This window comes from Nyctibius grandis, chromosome 13, assembly GCF_013368605.1.
Source record: "Nyctibius grandis isolate bNycGra1 chromosome 13, bNycGra1.pri, whole genome shotgun sequence".
Lineage (NCBI taxonomy): Eukaryota > Metazoa > Chordata > Aves > Nyctibiiformes > Nyctibiidae > Nyctibius > Nyctibius grandis.
In genome coordinates, this window is record NC_090670.1 from 8262211 (window position 1) to 8283837 (window position 21627).

At 48.1% G+C, this 21627-nt stretch overlaps 1 protein-coding gene across 1 annotated transcript in view; it reads left to right on the forward strand.

The window, feature by feature from the left end:
- Nucleotides 1–21627, forward strand: part of GPC3 (glypican 3) — a 155062-nt gene that overhangs the window by 124955 nt on the left and 8480 nt on the right. Inside the window, exon 7 of the mRNA XM_068412136.1 lies at nt 1382–1535. Within this exon, the coding sequence (XP_068268237.1) occupies nt 1382–1535 (154 nt within the window). The remainder of the gene's footprint in view (nt 1–1381; nt 1536–21627) is intronic.

Consider the following 21627-nt stretch of genomic DNA (forward strand, 5'->3'; position numbering starts at 1 on the left):
GGGACCCGGCAGGGCTGTCACACCAGGTGGACTTTTGCACGTGCCAAGGAGAGGTTTGCCGCATTGTTTGATGCAGCCGGGGAGCCCGAAGAGGTCTCGCGTCGAGACATTTGGTTTTCATTACGTTATGCTCCTCTCCTATAAACACTACGGTATGTGGACGCTGCTGTGGACAGAGCGAGCCAGATGCCGAAAGCATTCCTCCAAGGCTGTATAAACCTCAGCAGCTAAATATTTTAGAAACTGTTTTCTAAGGCTAGCTTAATAGTTTAAAAATATAACCTAGATTCCAGATATTAAAAAATGCCTTGAAAGGCACGCATATTGCTGCAATAGATGGGACTAACTAAACCCCTGAAGTATGCGGAAAACTCCCATTTTGCAATATCTTCTGTGTTAGTTATCCTTTTCATTTTTTTTTTTTTTTAGTGCTGAGATTAAATTCAAGAAGGCTTTTAACAGCAGAGTGGTAGTGATAGAAATTTTCAGCATATATTAACCAGCTGACTCACACTTTTTCAAAGTGGGATCTGGGTTTATGATGAAATAGCTGGCTGCTTCCAGCAACAGCAAAATCAGAAAAGTCAGCAGGAAGAGGAAGCCAGTAGCTTAAGAAGTGTTTAATCCCTCTGCGCGCTGTGAAGGGGCAGCGTGGGGAGCTCCCACCCATGTTTGGAAAGCGTTCCTCACCCCTTGCTCCGGGGAGGTATTCGAATTGCTGTCTTGGGGATGTGCAGCCTGTCACTGTTAGTTAGGACTCAGCTTTAAAACATCCTTTAAAAGATCCTCGTTGTGTCGCTTGGCTATCCCAAAAGTTTCAGCTACCATCCTCTGCAATTCAAGAGTGAGGAATGAGATTTTTAGATTATTTTTGTGGGGCACCACACGGACCCGAGAGATCTGTAATTTCCCTTCACATGTGTTACTTCTCAGATGGGCAATAGTCCTGAAAGTAGTGAGAATCCCTGAACAAAGTTTCCTTTTGCTCCTGGTTTTTGAACTGTCTGGCATAACTTTGGACACGTGTTTTGTAGCCGATTGCAGAGCTTTGGTGGCATTAGGGTCTTGCAGGGCTGGTAGACATGCTCCAGCTCATGCGATGCTCGCTGGGCAGAAGCCGAAGGGCGGAGTTATTCAATGTGGTTTTTCCTCCTCCTTTTGTTTCTTCCATTGAGGTTTTGTGTGCAGCTTTGTCCATGAACGAACCTGAGCTACTCAGTGCTTTGGGGTGAGGAGTACGCCACCGTCTCCTGCCCCACCGTCCTGGCTCCACTGAACCCTGTCCCTCTCTTGTCACCCCATCCCCCTGCGAGCATGGGATGAAGCGGTAGGGAGGGTGGAGGGAAGCTGTTGAATGACTGTGGCACCTCATGTCTTCCAGCTGCTCAAAGGGATGGCTTTGCCACGCCGAAAAGCTCCAGGCAAAACCCCAGAGGAGGAGGAGGAGAGCGGAGACTGTGACGATGAAGATGACTGCAGTGGAGGCTCCGGGGGTGGAGAGCTGCGAGTGAGGAACCAGCTCCGGTTCTTAGCAGGTGATGGGGATGGTGGTCCCGCAGCAGCTGCCTCTCTGGGGGTTGTAGGTCTTGGTGATGGTGCGGACAGCTGCCCTCTGGGGTCTGCTCACGTCTGCTCACTGCAGGCACCACCGGTGCTCAGAGGCTGTTCATGCTCAGTATCGTGCCAGCTGGCCTCAGGGACAGCAGGGACAGCAGCTGGAAAAGTAATGCCACTGCTTTTCGTGTCAGTTTTGCAGGGGTGTGTTGAGGGCAACCCATGGGAGGGGGTCCGAGACAGGTTGCAAACCTGCTGTAGGTCCCAGAGTCACCCCCTTCTCTCCTTCCCACTGCTGCCGTGCTCAGGAGCTTAGAGATGAGCTTTTCTGCTTTCTAGAGGACAACAAAAAGTCGGGAAGGACTGTTTGACTGCAGCAAATGATGGTTATTTCTGATTTAGGGTTTAGAGACTCATGGTAATTTTTTACAAATAACTCAGGCTCATTTTTCGGAAGTGATTTAGGTACTCAGGAGCCTAAAATTGCATTGCTTGCCAGTACGAGTCGTGTCTTTGGTTGCTTTGAAAATGGCCATGAGGCACTCCTAGTGCTTCGAGGCTACGTTATTAATAACGTAGTCCCTGGTCACCCATCAGGAGGAGAAAGCGAAGGACTGGTTGTGCCTGGGGCAGTCACAAATGCCATTGGTGTGTGCCTTCTCCCCGACCCCCTAACCACTGTCATCCTACTCCTGGCTCCATGGAGCTCAGCAGCATCCTCTGTTTCGCTCGCGTGAGCGAGACCGGGCTGTTAGAGGCTCTGTCCGTCGTGGATGAGCAGTGTCTGCTGGATGTGGGTCTGCGGGCTGGAGGCCCAGCCCAATTAATGCTGATTCCAGTGCTACGCGTTGCTCTTTGAGAGACCAGACAACTGAACCTGGATAAAATCAGCTTTACGGCTTTGAAGTTTAAGAGGCAAATTTTGGCTCTTAAACGAAGCACAGATGTTTATAAATTCCCTTCCATTGGTCTGGGATAATTAAAATATCCTTAATGAGGTGAGAGCTGAAATATTAAATGCCGGTTTCATATCAAAGATTATTGACACATTATGTAAAATATATAAAATACATATATTCAAATATTGGGTAAGGGAAAGAAAAGGCTTTTTAAGTCCTCCGGTCCAGGTCTGAAAGAGAAATATAGAATTTGGAGAAGGACAAAATGTACTTTATTTCATCCAAGACCTAAATATCAAAGGGTATGTTAAGGAAATACAGGTGATCCTCATCGTCCTGAGTCGAGAGCAGAGATACGTGTTTCATTTTCTGTGATCTTTGTGTCACACCTTTGTGCTATTTTTAACGTGTTTCTAATTTCCTCTTATAGCCTTCCCCATAATATCATCAGCGATCTCTGAAGCCGGGTCTATAATCCTTTCTGCCTTTTTCTGTCTCTCTAGGCCTAGTTTAATCACTGTATTGATCTCCTCGACAACCTGCCTGTCCTAGCAATTTAAACCTCTCTTGTCACTGCGGTATGTGAACATGTAATAGGAAAAGAGGACTTGTCCTCCCTGTGCTGCTCTGCTGGAGGGTGTTTGCTGCTGCCTTTGCTACAGGATGGGGAAATATTAACTGTAAAGCAGCAGTGGCTTTGGGGCATTGAGTTCCTGGCAGGTTAAGTCTTTCAGGTTGCTGAGAGCGTGAGGTTTGTCCAACACAGCTTTTAGGTACTGTCTGGCCTTGGAGAACACGAGCTGTGCCATCGTGGTGGCGAGGGAGACTTTCTGGTGCTTCCTCACTTGCCCATGCCATCATGCTCTTTTTTTGTGTGTTTTGCTTTAGAGCAGAAAGGCGAAGCTGATCTGACAGTGACAGAATCCTATTTGGTTGGTATTGGATATAAACTGTGACTCTGTTCGAGTTTTGTGTTGGAAACAAGCCCAGGAAAAGTTGCTGATGGTGTGGAAATACTCACTTTCAACATTTTTGAGAATGATATTGCTTTTTACTTTGAAAGGGTATTTTTCAATTAATTTTTTTTCCATGGTATCATATCACATGTACATAGCACAAAATAAAAGGGACCAGAAACCATTCCACATTCCCCCCACCCTGATTTCCACAAATCCTAAATTTTAGGTTAGCATGAAGATTTGAAATAATGCCAGGCTTTGAAATCTGGAAATACTTTGTAAAATGAACTCGTACATTTAGCATGGCTTTATCTCTCTCCTTCCCAAGGTGGTTGCCCTGTCATAGAGGCAGAAAGGACTGAGGTTGAGTTACTGACTCTGGTTTTATCCTGTGCTGGATGCTCTGCAGTGTTAAGGCAGGAATGCAGCTGGATGGCTGCAGGGGGATGTGTGTCATAGCAGTGGGTCCAAACCCCAAACCCACTTCGAGGGTGTTTGAGTGCCTTTGCTGACCCTCAGAGGTTTGCAGTCAGGGAACACAGCTCGGGTGCTTTGCTTTCCTTAGAGGCTTTGTTCAGCTTAGGAGGAACTTTCTTTTGCCCTATGGTGACAGCGGAGATCTCCTGCCTTGCGGAGGGTTTCCCAAGCCTTGCAGATGGACTTGGCAATGCCTTGGGGAGGAGGAGAGCTGGGTGCCTGGGCCTGGCGCTGGGTTTGCCTGTCGGATGAATGAAAACCTTGGCAGAGTTTGCCACCTCCGAGGTCTTTGCATCTTTTGGATGCAGTCGGCTTTTCTCCTGCTTGCTGGCGTGGGTGCCGCTGGTCCTGCCAGCTAACTGCGAACAGCTGCTCGGTGCTGGCCTCACCGAGACGTCCCCTCAGAAGGTCTTGAAAACGTGTAGACAAAAAAAGAGCAAAAGGGATTAAAAAAAAAAAGTCAGTCTCGAATACAGACTAGTTTTGATTTATCGCCTGTTGTATAAAATGTAACCTTTGTTTCCTATTTATAATGAGCCTGTAATAACTGGACAGTCAACTTAAACTTTAATGATTTAAACATACTTGTAAACTGTCAAGTCAAAAGTTTGTGAGTGACTATAAACATATGTTGGTGAGCGCTATATGCTAATAAATTCATTATTATGTTGCCCCAGTGGGAAACACGGAGATGGCAGGCTTTTTTTAATGATAGGTCTTTTATTGTTTGTCACATCTGCAACACATTAAGGATTTTGAAGGCAGATAATGTTTACAATAAGGGGGAGGACTGAAAACCTCCCAGCTCAGAGAAGAGCTCATCCTGTTTGTCAATGGAGTAACCGTGGAGCCGGCACCGTGCAGCTCTAAAAATAGAGCTGTGTACATACACACGCATATATTTATGCTACACCAACGGCAAATCATGCCTGTGAATAAATTATAGCATTTCCCCCCAAATTACGAGTCAGTACAAATGTCTTCCAGGCCCTACGACGCAAACGTGTGCTCGCACCCCGCTGGGGTTGGTCTGTCCTGCGTCGTGCACCCAAAGCAAACAGAGCCCGGGGTGGCTGGCGCTTCGCTGCTGTTCCAGACAGCCACCCACTAATTAGCTCACCTCTGGCGTTCTCACTCGAGATGCCACTTATAACCGACGAGCTCGTTGCCAGGAAGCCTGAAAATAAAACATGGGTGCTGGAGAGGCTCCTGCGCTGGGCGGGTGGCTTTGGTAGGTGCTGGGGCAGAGGAGGTGCAGGCTTTTTGGGGGTTTGCTGGTGTGGTTCAGCTCACCTGTGCAGGGGTGCTGCACCCCTGGGCATCTCACAAGCTTTGCCAGGAGTTAAAAATCCCTTTTAGTGGCCGGAGCATCACCTGGGGAATGTTCTGAGCAATCCAGCAACCGGGGAAGGGGGTGGGAGAACGAGGGGAAGATTTACCCTTCCAAAATATCTGTGTTAGGCAGTAACAAAAGTTGTCTTGGGAACAGATGGATTTGGCAGAATTAAGTAGAAATAGTTTGTCCTGGGAAGGGAAGTTGGCCTCATCCCATGAGATATGTAAGGATAGATGTGTGCAATAAAGATATATAAAGATGGCTCTGCAAGTTTGAGTGTGTAAAACAGCTCCCCTGCCTGGCTGTTCCTGCTGCCTTACCTGCAGTTAGTTTTGCCTTTCTGCTCTCCCTTGGTTATTTCTAAGGGAGAGAGGGAGTTGGTAGTCTGAGCCCCTGGGAAAGCCCTGAATTTTCCTGCACCCTGCCCGTTTGCTGCTCCGGCTGCCGCCGCGTGCTGCCAGACCAGCCGGGCAGGCTGGACCTCTGCGTGGTTTTCCAGCAGTCCATGCCATAGCCAGGCGCTGGATGAAAGTCAAGATCAGCACAGTGTATCCCTTGATTTACCCAGGTCTGTAACTCTTTAATAACTTCTGGCTTGCTTTGCCACTGATTTATCCTCTCGGCAGGGTTGTTTGGAGAGCTCTTGTCAAATTGCAGGCTTGAACATCGCCACATGGGCTGGCCGAGCGTGGTCTCTTCCCAGGTAGGAAAGCTTTTTGTTGGTAACCCCTTTATACATATTACAAAGGCGTTATTGCTTCCAAAGGGAAAAGGCTACTGTGTTCGTGTGGCCATGCTGTGCGTGGGCACAGAGCGGGACCTCGCTGTTTTCTGCCTCGCACCGTGTTTTAGGAAGCTGCTCTGAACCACCATGAGTTGCAACTTTCATCCTATTCTGCTTTTAAACATCTCCAAATGTCCCAGTAAAACCATTCCACATTTTAGAGGTCTCGGTGCTGAGATGTCATTCCTACAGCTCAGCATTTGGTAACCTTCCTCTCATCACCCCATTTTCTCCCAGGTTTGTTTCCTTACTAAGAAGTGGGTATTTGTGCTGGAAAAGGGGACGCTCCCGACCTGGGAGTGCTGAGATGTCTGCCAGGGCTCACTCTGTGCTTGTGCTGGGAGACAGACCAACAGTAGTTAAAATATTTACAAGATCATGTCTTCCCATCCTTTATCATGGTGATTGCTTCTCTGCAAATGCCCTCAGGGTGCCCGTATCTGAGCAGCGAGTATCTGCTGATACCGCTCTGCTCCATTTAGTGCTGGGTCTTATGTTCATCTGTTTGCTGAGAAAGACGTTCTCAAATACCTGATTGACTTTTCAAATACTCCTTCCGCAGGTGGAAAATGTCCCCATCTGGATTTTGCTGACAGCGCGAGGCCACGTGCCTGTTGTTCCTTCCCGCTGTACAGCCTGCAGGCTTGGATTGTCCTACTGAAAAATACTGTGTGTACAATATCACTATTTATTGTCTGTGGCTCTGCTCAGCCTTCGGCAGAGGTGCCCTGTCCTTGGCTCACATGGCGGGCTGGGCCCTGACAGTTTGCAGCATCCGTCTGCTGTTTTTTTTCTATTTTATTAAAAGCTTTAGGACTTTTAACTGTAATTTTTGTAGCAGCAACTTTTTTTTTTATTTGTTTTTCCAAAGAGGGTGCTGTTGAATGCTTGACTGAAGCAAGGATAGCAGAAGGATACTGTTTTACAAGACATTCATCCTGTCCCAGGGCAAAAAATTGACAAGGTTAAATGTCAGCTAGATTATCCTGATGGAAGAGCTGGAATCGTACCAACTAAAACAGTGCAATAGCTTGATTATTGCTTCACTATTTCAAGTGTTTGTGTTTGTTGAAATTTCTCCTTTTAATGAAGACTTGGTTGGAAGTCAAGAACTCTTTGTCACTGTTTAAATGCAAGCTAGAAGATGGAGAAGGAGTCGCACGGAGCAGTTGGCTGATGGTCTAATTGAGTGGCAAGTTCATTAATTCACTTTTGACGTCAGCAAAAATGTTTTTTTTTTTATTGACACACTGGAAAATTATTGGTGGCTTTCAGAGATGGGTTTGTTTATAGCATCCTTCAGCTGGCTTTTTGTGCTGCTGTGACTCAGGCCTCGCATTGTACATAATGTATACATTTTGAAGGGTTCTTGTAACTCTTGTGCTGTGAGTTCCTCCCAAGAAACAGTAAGTCCACAACCGAAGAGCTAGAAATTAATCTATCAGGATTAGTACTTTGATAATAGCTACATGTATGCAAAAACTTCTATGAAATCAGAAAGTAAATCTACTGGATATATTAATCTCATGCTCCTATTTTCTGGTTTTGATTTTTGTTCAATTTTAAAATTTTTTAACTTTTTCAGTGTTGTGCTTACAGGCTGCAGGTCTGAGTCCGTCTGAGCAATTTGTATCTGGTATTTTTAGGAGCTGACTTCCACTGCCTCGGTCCATTCTGACCCAGAGCAAAGAATGATGTACCAGGTTTTTTAAAGCGAGAATCAGTGGAGGGCATGTAATCCCTGATATCCTCATATCCATAATCACATGCATCACATTCCAAGGTGAGCAGATGTTCCTAAATCCTTCTTTTGGATGCCCAGATCAGTGCAGATGAGGCTGGTTCTTGGGCTCAGTGTATGGTGACTGGGTGAAGTTGAAGGGTTGGAGACACACTGAAAGTCGGATGAAATGATGCTTCTGCTCTTACGTGTACAAATGCACAAAAGTCTTTGAAAAGCTGTGATTGCTTATCAGTGCCAGATGTTTATAATGCCAGTCTGCTGGCAAAAGGTGTGCCCTCTATTCGGGTTGCAAGTTTGAATAACAGTTTGTATTATGCCAGAGTGTCTATAGGAGATACTTTTCAACAGATGTAATTTGGGAGCTAATGTATCTTTAAATTGTTACCAAGTGCAGCATTTTACATGACTGAACACATCAAAACAATTTAAAGTATGCAAAAATCTGCCTAGTTGCAATAGCGATAGTCATATTTATCTTTAAAGGATGATGAATCTGTTTTTCTGTGGCTGAAAACACACGAATTCTTCCGAAGCTGGGAAACACAATTCCTGACTCGGATACAAACTTGCTTTTCATTTTGAGACGTTCTTTTTTTTGAGGGAGAGACAAAATAGTTTAACTGGATTTCTTTTTAAGGGATGACAATAAAGGAACATTTCAGACAGAAGCAGACCAGGTGCTACTTGCTAATGGACCAACAAGATAACCTTACGCTGATAGTCAGGGCATCGTATCTGCACAGTTTGTCGTACAAAGAGAGGTTTGTCTGCGAGCCTGATAACAATACAACGTGTTGATTGACTTTTCACATAGGAGAAGGTGCCCCTTTCATGAGTGGCTTGGCTTTTACTAATGCCTTACTGCAGGTAAGCTGATAAGAGTGATTATGGGGTTGTAATAAATGAGGCTGTAGGGCACAGCCCTGCTCTGTGTTGCAGGAGAGGGCTCTGGCCCCAGAGCGTGTCCCAGCCGTGCTGGCCAATGCATGTGCCCAGCACTCGTGTCGGTGTGCTGACACTCAGCTCTAAAACATCCCAGGGATGTCCTGTGGGCACGGGGCCGAGCCATTCCTCTCTTGCCCTGTGGCTGCCCTGGCTCCTGGTCTCAGGAAATGGGGGATGAGCCCTGCATGAAGAAGGGCTGCCTTCTATCCTGGCAGCATTTCCGCTCCTCTGCGATCCAGGACAGGCTGATCCAGCTGACATCCCTTCCTTGTGGGCTGCTGGATCAGTGTATCTCACTGCATTGTCTTTAGCCCTGATACAGAGCAAAAACGGGTGGGTGCTGAGTGCCCGTATTAGCTCAATGTGGTCCTTGGGATCACACTGCGGTTTGTCATATCTGCTTATACTCCAGGTGTCTTTGACCACCTGGGCACCACCAAAGGGCAGCAGACATGGGACAGCACTATAGATGAGATACTGCTACAGTCCTGCGAAACGGTGGCACTCAGAAACCACAGCCACCAGCTGAACACAAGACCGGGGTCAGCAAGACTGGGATTTGCACGCACTGCCATGATGCTGGGGATTTGGCTATGGGCAACAGCAAGGACTGAACAGGAGGAACGTCACACAGCGGGGACACCCAAAGGTTGCATCGAATCAAAGGCACAAGAAGACAAATTCACGGAGCTAAAGTCCATCAAGGACTATTAAACACAGCTTGGCTCGGGATGAGCTTGACATGCATCTGCCCAGAAAGCGCCTGGGGAAACACAACTGTGTGAAAGACTGCAAACACAGTTAACATTGGGCCAGGTGGCCCTGTCTCATTGAGAGGGTCTGGGAGAGGGTCCTGGGCTCTCAGCTGTGGCTGCAGCATTGCTGTCGATCGTTTTGCCCTGAGAGATGTCCAAGAAGACAGGTGATATTTCAGGTGGATCATGGAAGCCACCGCTTACTGAAAAGCTTTTGGGTACAACTTTCAGAGCACTCTTGAGCCCTAAAGGGAAGAAGATGCGAAATGCCGAAATTCTCCAGACTGCCTTAAAAATCCTGACCTCTCGGTTCCCCTCGTCACATTTGAACAAATGTGTTTGTTTTTATATAGGATATTGTGGCAGTGACCTAGCAGTGCGAGTTGCAGCATCGCGTTATGGCAGCAACCTAAGGCTCTGGGGAGCTGGTGTTTACTTAGATGTGGTTGAGTGAGAGCCTACACAGCAGTGATCTCCTTACCCAGGATCCAACAGGTTCCTACTTGCTGCAGACGGGAGCATTGCATTCTTGAAAATTAGTTTTTACATCTTTCCATAAATATAAGTGTATGTATCTGTGGACAAATGAAGCTGTGAACTAAGTATCTGAAAGATGTCTGGATCTTTCCAAACAGCAATGCTCCCTGGAAAGTCAGGGGTTGTAGCCCAGGTGGAGGAAAAGGCATTGCCTGAGATGAGACTCTCAAAATTAAATCAATGGAGAGACCATGCTGGACTCATGCATGGGCCTGATCCTGGAGCCTGGTGCTGGTGGCTGATGGTCTCCAGCAGAAGAAAACACAGACCTGCCCAGAAAGCAGCCCATCTTTTTAGTCCTTGCCAAAAAGATTTCAGAAAGAGGGAAAGGGGTGTTCCTCCAGAGAAATCTCTCAGGACTCATTGTTTTTAATCCACATTTCTTTCCCTCTTCTCCCCACCTCTTGCTTTGCAAGTGGAAATAGTGTGTGCTTGGGTCTGGGCTGCAAATCACTCGTCAGTCGGTGTATTACCAGGACGCGATTGGTTACTGAGTCAACACTGCTCTGTGCGCTCCAGAAACGGGGGATTCATCATCCGTCAGGCAGAAGCTCTCCTCGACTGTTGTGCATTAGCTGTGACCCGTGGGTGCACATCTGCCGGGGCCGACCCCAGGAGTAACGTGAACTGAACCAGGTGCGTCCATCCAAGCGCTGGCTCCCCCCATTCCCAGGTGGACCTCCAGCAGATCCCTGACCCCTCGCGCGGCTGGGATGGATGAGCTGTGAACTGGAGGAGAGATGTCCTCCTTCCCACGCAGCGGCTGCCTGTGGGCTGCGTTCTGCCTTCCCCATCCATCCCCGGCCCCGGGGCTTTCGTGGCTCTAAGGAGAGCCCAGGTGACTTTCTTCCATATCAACAAATTTCAGGCAGCTGAGTGCTTCTGAAGTTTGCTAGCCTTGACAGCTTTTTTGGATCTATGGTGCATCTCACTTGGGGCAAAAGCAGCTTGGCCCCAAAATTTAACCTCCCCTCATGTTGTTTTTAGGGTAGGTTGGAAATTTCTGGATGAGAATACTTTGTATTGGAAAATGGCCTTTCTGCTGGAACCGGGATGGAATGGAGCATGCTGGGGTTTTGGATAGGTTGGGGTTTTTTGTTGTTTTGGAAAGAAATTGAAACATCTTTTTCTGCTCCTGCAGAGGGGAAATGCAGCAGCAGCCTGCTTGCCCATACTGCAAGGTAATGCTGTCAGCTTTCGCTCCAGAGCGGCTTCTTGTCTACAAGTCTTCTTGAGATTATGGTTTAATTATACCACAGAAAAAATGAAATCCAAAGGAATTGATTGGACTTTGTTGGAATGGTACATTTTGGCCTCCCCAAGTCAACTTGCCTTTTTTTTTTAAACACAAAGACTTGGACACATTTTGCCTTTGTTCTGCTTTGGAGCAGTAGCACATTCCCCATTTTCTATGGGAATGGAAATCTGGCATTTTGACCGGCTTCTGTTTTTTCAGAAAATGTCTTCAATGGTATTTGGGGCTCTCGACAACATCTTGCTTTCTGGTCCTCCCTTTTGTTCACTCTTTTCTTCCTGCAAGACCCGGGATGATGCTCTACCCTTCCCTCCCATGGGAGGCTGGGTCTGCGCCCAGTGCAGATCTTGAATGCAAACCCAGCAGCGCCTTCCCTTTCCCGCACCTTCCTTCCTCCGAGGGCCCTTTCTGTGTATCCCATCTGTGAGCATCCAGGAGCCAGTCCCCTAAGCGTTGCCTTGGGGCTGACCCGTTGCTGGGTGCTGAAGGACCCTGTTGCACTGCTGCGTGCCCAGGGTGCTGCTGCATCCCTTGGTCGGCTGCTCCCTTGGGTGGTTATATGCCGTGATGTGCAGGGATGGATGTATAGTGGTGGCAGGTACCGCTGGCTGCTGTGGGACCCCCCTTGCTGGGGGCTGCATCGGGTTCGGCAGCTGGACAGACTGCCAGGGCTTCTGTCACCATCTCACTCCAGCACAGGAGTCGTGGCAGGATTTCTAAAATGTAAATTACAACCACAACGTAATACACATCCTTTTTCTTCAACCCCCACCCCGCCCCATCCTTCCTGTTTTAATTCACTATCTTGAGTCTCTGTAAAATTGTTGGACTTGGAGATATTTTGGAGTTGCTTATGTCCCATGGATACTGGAGACGCTTCCTGCATGGGGAGGCAGACATCTGCTGCAGCCTGTTTTCGGACTTTTTTTGTGTTAGGCAGACTGCAGTTGGCAGGTGGGAGCCGGTGGTTATTATCAGAGTCTGAGTAATATCCTCTGCCTCCTTGATAACTCTCTGCCGGCTGCTCTGCAGCTTCGGTACGTTCACTCGTCCTGTTCTGGTTCTGTGTAGATCATTCCAGTAAAAAAGTAAATAAAAACCAAAAAGGTTGTGTGCTCCCCAAAGTCATCGCAGAACACAGCCTGCAATATCTCTTCCTCTTCCCGTGTCCACATAAATCATCTGCTAAGGCAAGCACAGAGAATGTGAAAGAATGCATTTATACCCGAAACGCTCTCCGCTCCCTTTCCCTCTAAGGGCAAACTTCCCCACTTACGCTCCCGTTGACAGGGAGCACCTGATGTGCTGTCACCTTCGATTTCCCTTCCCGGCACTTGCAGCTTTATTTCTGCCTTTGCAAAGACTAAAAGAGGCTCAGGGTCCAGAGGAGGCCACGAAGGTGATCAGAGGGCTGGAGCACCTCTGCTATGGAGACAGGCTGAGAGAGTTGGGGCTGTTCAGCCTGCAGAAGAGAAGGCTCTGTGGAGACCTTCTAGCAGCCGTCCAGCACCTGAAGGGCCTACAGGAAAGCGGGAGAGGGACTTTTTACAAGGGCATGGAGTGATAGGATGAGGGGGAACAGTTTTAAACTGTGAGAGGGTAGATTTAGATTAGATATTAGGAAGAAATTCTTGCCTGTGAGGGTGGTGAGACACTGGCCCAGGTTGCCCAGAGAACCTGAGGGTGCCCCCTCCCTGGCAGTGTTCAAGGCCAGGCTGGATGGGGCTCTGAGCAACCTGGTCTAGTGGAAGGTGTCCCTGCCTGTAGCAGGGGGGGTTGGAACTAGATGATCTTTAAGGTGCCTTCCAACTCAAACCATTCTATGATTCTATAAGGTGTGCCTAGCATCATGCAGCTGACACGTGGCTGTGCATGGCCACCTCCCCACAGCTGCTGCTGCGTGGTCTGTCCATGGGTGCTTTCACCAATGGAGTGGTTTTTCCCGGTATGGAGCCAGTGGCAGATATCAGGTGTGGGGTGGTCACAGCAGTACCCTGGTGCTTTCGGGAGAGGCGTTCATCCTGGATGAGCAGGCTGTGCCAGGGGAGCCGCTGCAGCTGGGTGCAGGGAGCGAAGGCTTTGCACACGCCGCGTTCCCCTCCTGGGCTCTGCTGGGACGTTCCTGCCCAGCTGTGGGCTTTGGTGGCATCAGAAAGCTTTGCCCTGATGAAGCGGTACGTGTGTGTCTGGGGCAGTTTGGGTCTTGCAGCTCTTGTGGGGATGGAGGTCCTGAATCTGCCCTCTCCAGGCATCTCCTTGCCCTTTTTGATACCTCCTTCCCACCCCCATGTTTGCTTTATTTGACCCAAAAGCATCAGGGGATGTTCTCCAGCCACTCCAGAAAATGAAGCTGAATGGTTTCTCCTGAGCCCCAAACCACTGGCCAAGATCTGCTGACCCTTGTATTTCCAGTGAACGAATACCAGCTGGTGGGTCAGGCTTTGATCTTGGAGGTTCAGCTGACGTCTTTCATTTTATTTTGCTTCTCTGAATGTTTTTAATGGCAGCACTGAGCAGAGGTGGTGCGGCACCATGGGCAGAGGTAGGTCTGGTGCAGCCTGGAGTCCCCAGCTATGAGTGTCCCCCACGCACCAATAATTCCAGTGAACTTGGTCCTTGGGTGCGCATGGACTTGGGCACCAGCTTAAGTATCTTGCCAACACCGAAGTGTCTGCTGGGCCAGACACTTAATGCTGTTAGCAGATGCTAAATAGGTCGTTCTTATTTAGTGGCCTTAATTTATTAAATCAGGCAGCAATACTCTTGGAAAAGCAGTGCCGGAAAAGGGAGCAGAGCGAGCTGTAAGTTTCCAGTTTCTGCTGGATCAGGCCCCTGGAGATCCGTGTGATCTGGTGCATTGGAGGCAGGGCTATTGCAGTGACTCATAAACAGATGTGCCCAATTTACATTGCAGCTTAATACCTTTGTTTAAAAAAAAAAAAAAGTTTTTTCAAGACAAAAGTGTTAAAGCAGATGTTTACAGTAAAACAAATACTTGTGTGACTTACAAACAACTTCTCAATGCCAGAATTCATTAGAAAATGTGGAAAAAAGAAAAACGGTTCTGCATACCACCAAAAAGATAAAATAAAATTAAAAAATAAGGACATAGCAAGGAGATATTTCTACACGTTGAACAAAAAGAACTGCTGTGCTTGGGTTGGGAAGCAAGAGGCTCGAGAGTGATTTCGGTTGCTAATAGCAGTAAGACTAACCCTGACCAGTTTCATACATTAAGGAGCAGAAACCTGTCTGTAAAAGTACTTAACCAGCTCCTGTTATGTGGGATACGGGGTAACCAGGGCCACTGTGTGGGATTGCCCGGAGGTTCCTCAATCCCTGCCATCCCATAGAGACCTACACTGGGGGACTGGACGGCTGCAGGATTGCACTAACCCTAAAGCGAAGCGAACAGATGCAGCCCCTATAGCAAGCCCTGCCCCAAGGGATCTCTCTCTGGGCATCTCCCCCTCTGTGTCCCACAGCAGGATAGGATGCACAGGGGGAAACTTTCTCTGCCTCTGCCTTGACCTGCAGCTCAGGCTTTCTGGGGCCGTGCAAACCTGCCATGTCTCTGCGTTTCCCTGGGGGGCTGTGCAGGGCTGTGCCCATCCACCTGCTTCTCCCAGTTTTGGGGAGGCGAAAGCAGGCATGTGCTGAGAAACTTGTGTTGTCTCCGGTCTTTTTGGCCCCGCTTTCCGCCCGGCTCCATTGCAGGGCTGCCGTCACGCAGCGCCTGCAAGCCCAGCGCTCATGTTACATACAATTTGACACCCCATGTGGTCTTAATGGGTTTCCCAGGCTGCAGCTGCAGCACAGCCACCACTTTTTGTTAGCTGCAGGGGCTGGCAATCCCCCTTTGCCTTCCAGCTCTCTGCTGCACAGGTATTGTATTTTTTTAATGCGCTTGTCACCTATTTCATGCGGGCATTTGTTGCTAAAGAAACAGTGAGAGCAGATGTTTGTGGGGCAGCAGGCTGCTCATCTAAATCCATCGTTGCTTGGCACCTGTGCCCTGGGCACATGGCTCGAGAAACTTCTGAGAGGACATGAAGTCATCCAGATGGATGGAAAGATGGGGAGGCATGCAGCAAGCCCAAACCGAGCAAACTGGGGGGATCGGGAGGCAGAGACGGTTTTCCTGCTTTACTAGAGCATCGCAGGAGAGGCCTCCGGAGTGACCAAGGCTGCAGGAGTCCTGTGCGATGCCTGTGGGTTTGACCTGGCAAAGGATGCTGCAACTGCTTCAGCGAGGGCGGTTTCTGGACCATCTTGTAGCACCTGTGCACATTGGGGTGCCTTCCCATGGTTCTGCTGGCAGAGCTGCTGGGGATGCTGGAGTGAGTCCAGAGAAGGACAACGAAGCTGGTGAAGGGTCTAGAGCAGAAGTCTTATGAGGGAGCTAGGGGTGTTTAGTCTGGAGAAAAGGAGGCTGAGGGGAGACCTTATCACTCTCTACAACTACCTGAAAGGAGGTTGTAGCGAGGTGGTTGTTGCTCTCTTCTCCCAAGTAACAAATGATTGGTCGAGAGGAAATGGCCTCAAGTTGTGCCAGGGGAGGTTTAGATTGGATATCAGGAAAATTTCTTCACTGAAAGAGTTGTCAAACATTGGAACAGGCTGCCCAGGGAAGTGGTGGAGTCACCATCCCTGGAGGTGTTTAACAGACATGTAGATGCAGTGCTTAGGGACATGGTTTAGTGGTGGGCTTGGCAGTGCCAGGTTAATGGTTGGACTCGACGATCTTAAACTTTTGGTCCTTTCCAACCAAAACGATTCTATGATTCTATGCCTCTTGCAGCTGGAGGGGTTGGGAGGATGGATAGAAAAAGGCAGCCTGGACATCTTTTACAGCCTGTCCCACCTGGGGAGGGGTGACACAGCAGCCTGGCAGCCAGCGGCACGTGAGGAAGCAACAAGGATGATTTGAGGAGCTCCTGTTGCTTCTCAGCACTTGGAGGTGGGATGTCTCATCAGGGCTGTCAAGTTCATTGCTAGGAAAAATGACTGCTAATGTCAGAGATCTCTTGAGAAACAGAGATCCCCTTAGAAGTAGGGGCTGAGCAGATGCAATGACAGATGGCTGTGGGACAGGATTGCTCCTCATCCTCCCTGTCCCTGGTGTGTCTGGTTTCCGTGCTTTGCCATGAAGAACGTTTTCAGACCAAAACCCGAATGGCTGCCTTCACAGGGGGACTTGCTGGAACGTGTCTGGAGGAATTAAAAGCATCCCCTGAGGAGGAGGCCACTGCTGCAGAGCGACTCGGGGCGCTCAGAGGTGCTTTTCCCAGCTCGCCCATCAGTGCTTGTGAAGCCTCATTGAAACCTCAGCTCAGTTTTAGCCGTTAGTGAATGGAGGCTTGCGCTCGGCTTGCGGGGACTGTGAGGCTTCAGTGCTCAATTAATCTCTGCAAAGCCGAGGGCGTAATTAATGCCTGCGGTGTGCTTTGATTGGGTGAAAGGCGGCGTGCAATCACCGTGCTTTGGCTTTCCAGAGCAAAACCGCACGTCTGGGTCTGTGAAAATCATCCCTGGCCGGTACCATGTGCTGTGTGTGGCCATCCCGGGATGGCCGCTTGTCGTATCACAGTGTTTTGGGGTCTTTTGGTCTCTGCCGGTGCTGTCTCGGGGATGGCCATGGGCCGATGTAGCCCAACACATCTGTCCCCTCCATGCTACGACACTCCCCGGCTGGTGCAAATTGTCATGGGGACATGGAGCCAAGCAGAGAAAAAAATCTCCCCTTGCTCTGTAAAAAGGGGACATCTCCATCTGCTTTCCTGGTGTTTCTACACAGGCTTTTGTAATTTCTTCCTGAAATACCTTTGTTTGTTCATCCATTTCTTCAAACAAAGAGGGAAAACCGCCACTAGTTGCTTAGTGCTGGTTTTAGGTTAAACCATCCTGCAAAGACTAAGCAATCTGGGTAAAAAAAAAAAAGGGTATATTTTGGTAGCTTAAGGACAGACAGGCAGATTTCCTTCCTGATATCTATAAAGCTCCTTTTTTCTCACTGTCAGCATTGTTTTTGTGGATGTTAAACATAAAGAAGAGGAGAACAAATAGCAGGTACGTTGAGTTCCAGCACGATCAGCTGTCATCATTTAAAGAAGATGCTTTTAACCAGGTCTTTAAAATTACCTCCTCGTTTATCAATCATCAGGTGTAAAACGGCACGTCGTACGGGATGGTTCCCTGTCACGTGCCGTCCTGACAACAGCGCACCCGCTCGCGCTCGGCGTGATCCGTAGACATTTTACATCACTTGCCGCCGAGCATTAACAGAAATAAATTAACGCTTTAAAAGCATAAATGTTGTATTTCATAGGAGTCAGGCAGGATATTTGGAAGGGAAAGAAATGTAAATAGAATGAAATTCTTAAGCAAGATTATTGATATGACGGGACTAAAGAGCTTGGGATCCTGTGAAAAGTGCCTCTTTTCATCCCTCTAATAAGTCCATTACTTGCACTCGGGAATATTTTAAGGTCCTTTTCATGCTGAATCTGGAGTTGAGCATGCTTTGCATTTCAAGCTTTGTCTATGAATCAGTAGAAGCCAAAGTTATTTCTGCTTTAAAATAACAGGAGCAGGGAACAGCTAATCTCTTTTCATTCGGAGTCCTTACATTATTTTACTGGACAGAGTTTGTGTTGGCTACAAAACAGGGCATTCACAAAATCTATGAGAAGGAATTTAGTCTAAGAATGAAGCCTAGATTGCAGTATGCATAAAGGCTCCTTCTCCTAAGGCCATTAAGAAATTCCAAATCTGAGCTATTTTGAACAGTGACATTAAATTAGCCTTGCTAATTCCAGTAATTCAAGCCAATGGCTGAGTTTACAAATCTACTAGATGAGGCCTTCCCATAATTACAATCTCAATGTGCTTTTCAGCTAAGGTGAGTTGGCACCAAAAAAAAAAAAAAAAAAAGATAAATAAATAAAAGGGGGGAAAACGCTCTTTCTCTTCTGGCTTTTGAGATGAATATCTCTAAAGAACAGTTAACCGGCTGTATTGCACCAATAAGACGTCCCCTGTCCTGGACTGGTAAGTTCATTTTGCCTCTAATGTGCAAGTGAAATGCAGAAAAGAGACTGGATTTTTTCCCTGCTTTGTTTTTTCTGTTGTCTCTTTTCAAAGGAGCATTGATGCTGCTGGTGCTTGTAGATGGGGTTTTAGTTGTTTATTTACAGGTAGTAATTCCTACTCGGAAAAGAAAGAGTCTGACTGTGTTACCCTCTTTTGTGTGTGGGGGGAAACCCAACCTTTGATGGATAAATTCAGGTTACAGCAGGTGAAGCAACAGTAAAAAGCAGCACCCCCCCTTTATTCCTCTGGAGAAGAAGTTGATTTCCAGGTCCTAACACAGCTAGATGTTCCCAGAGTGATGGAAAAGGTTTGAGGAAATGTTTTCAAAGCCATAAGGCACAAAAGCATGAAACAAATAAAAATTGAGTGCATTATTTAAAAGGGTGTTAATTTTATTAGAACTGAGCTGACCTAATATAAGGGTGAACGTTAAGTATTCACATCAGCACTTAACTTGGGCTGCAGTGTTCATAAAACGTCCTTTTGATCAAGCTGTAAGTGTTTTGATCCTTATTCTATGAGCATCATTCAAAGTGACCTACTGTAGCTCCAAACAGGCATCTGCAGCTGCAGAAGTCCTTGAGCAATAACAGGTCAGGAACTTGAATGCGTGCTCTGCCGGGAATGCTAATATTGCAATCTTTTTTTATTTTTTTTTCCTGTTGTTCCAAATAAGAATGAAAGCACAAAAACTCTCACGAAATAAAAATTCCCAACAGGAAATTGTTCTGTCACCGTTGACTGTGGCAACTTGAGTCAAAATATTAAACAAAGTGCTGATTTTTAATCTATCAGAATAATAATGGCCGATAAATGTTTTTATATCATTGGCATGTGAGTGTTTGACCTCTCTCCTGTTGATATCGTTGTCTCCATCGGCACAGCCAAGTGAAACATCTCGATTTTTAGAAGACCACCCTGATTTCAGAGGCCATTTTTCTGCTGTGCGCCCGCAGGGCTGGGTGCAGCTCCTGCAGCTCACAAAGCCGCGGCTGCACACTGCATGGTCCCACGGAGCCTGTTGGGAAAAGGGATGGACCAAAAAGCGTGCAGGAGGCTGGCAGGCATCTCCTCCTCTCCCTGGTCCGGGCAAATTTCCTACCAGCAATGCATGTTGCCAATATGTAATGCCCCAAAATAATGTTTAGGGCAAAATCGGGTAGAAACAGCTGTGCTGTTTTCAGGGCCTGGAGGGAGCTGCTGTTGCTCCCTGAGGCTGGGGTGATGGCCGGGGAGGAGTGTGGCAGGGTGGTGCGGGGCACGAGCCCATCTCTTTTGTCTTTTCTGGGAGGGTGGGAGAGAGGCTGAAATGGAATTCTTGATTTCCAAGAAACTCTTATCTCTAATCTCTGTAATCCGTTTTAGAGAGGATTTTGTATTTTTCAAGGGATTTACAAACTGGATTACGTAGCCTTTTTATTTTGATTTTCCTCTGTGATTGTGAGATTCCTGAGAGTGAGCCGTGAGTGCTACAGATAGGATGGAGGGGGAGGCATTCGTGGACTTGGACTCCTTGCATTGTCACCTCCCTGTTTCACTGCTCGCTGTGCCGATGGATGTGTCCCCAGAGCAATTTGGATGCTCCCATGTGAGCTGTGTGTCCTCGTCCCCGGTACCCTCCGTGGCTGCACATACAAGCTGACCCAGGGAGGTCCTGGGCAGGAGCCCGGAGCTGATCCTCTCCCTCCCTTGGTACCTCCTCCTGGGGCAGGGACAGCCAAGGTGGTCTCCCTGAGCTCCACCGCGGTCCCAGCCATGAGCACTGGTTTGACGAGGTCCCAGCTGTGGGTCCCCAAGCATGATGGGGAGCCCCTTGGTCCCCAAGAAAGAGCAAGTGTGATGAGATGGATCCAGCACAGCCCAAGCACTGCAGCTGCTGTGTCTTGGCGCTCAGCTGGGATGACGCTGGGTTTCCCATCGGAGCTGCCACCGCCGTCCAGCTCTAGCTTTCAGCACCATCGTTCCACCGGTGCTTTGGGACCAGGGCATGCTCTCGGTCCGGGAGGGAGGCAGGGAGCAGGAATCAGCCCCATTTTTGCATCAGATGTTACACGCACCCGGTAAGCATCTGGGTTTAATTTGGGTCTTTGCAGCCACGCAGAAGGCAGTGCAAAGGCAGGTCCTGATTTCAGACTACAGCGGCTGTTCCTGGGGCTCCTTCCAGCACAGGGAACATGATCTGAAGCAGTTAAAAAGTTCCAGCCTATGAACCCAACCCTACTTTTGCTATATAAAGTGGTAAAGTCGGATATGGTGATGTTTCCCAGGACCTCCTGCATTGCCCTGTTTTTATAGGCTGAAGTCACTTTAATGTTGTTTTAATTCAGGGCCAGGGGTTGGTTGGTTGGTTGGTTTGTTTGTTTGTTTATTTTAGCAGGAGGAACTTGCTCTCCATCCATGCTGGTGATCCCAGGCAGTGTAAGAGCACAAATCTTTGGGGAGTTTCTCCAGGAGCGGAGGCAGGCTGAGCTGTTGCCTGTGTACCACCATGCCTGAGCCTACCTGCCGGCTCTACCTATGGGCTGAGCAGGAATGTCCATGCCCAACCCAAATTCTTGGGTTATGACCCGAAATCTCACTCCAGATATTTCCCTTGGCATCGTGAGTGGTGGAGATCAACTCCTGGTGGAGTCTCTGTCAGTTTGATCCCCAGGCTGGGAGTGCTGCTTCAGGTACTTTCTTTACGTGTGTGCTCAAGGAGCAAAACACCAGCTGCCTTTCATTTTTCTTTTCCTTACAAGCATAAGGCAATTATGGATGTCCAGGGATTTTTGACCGAGCGTAGACATTGCACAAAGTCCTGGTCCCTTCTGATTGAAGAGGCACATTCCTGGTTGCCTACTTGGAGCACGAATGCCACGAAACGTGGTCTCCATGACCTGGGCCCTGTTCAAGTCTGGTTTCTGCACGCAATGAGTCACAAAGGAAGATGTCAGATGTTCCTGGGTGCCGTAACACCACCATGAGTTTTCTGATCAAGCATTGAGAAATATCCTTCTGCCTTGAGGGCTGCTTTTAGCAGCTGGCGTCTGGAAGGCAGGGACCATTGCTGTTCTCCTGAGGACTGTGACTTGGTGGGTTTTGCTGGTACATGAATGTCACCAAATGTCCTGAGCTTGGAGAGTTGAAGGCCAGCAGGTAGCAAGCAAGAGCTACCTGTCCTGGTCATATCCAAAGAACTTTTGGAGGAGCAAAAGTGAAGGGGAAAATTACAGTTTTAGGTGATGATGTTGGTTTTGGTCATTAGAGAAAATAGGAAGCATTTCATTTTGCTCTGCTATCACTGGGAA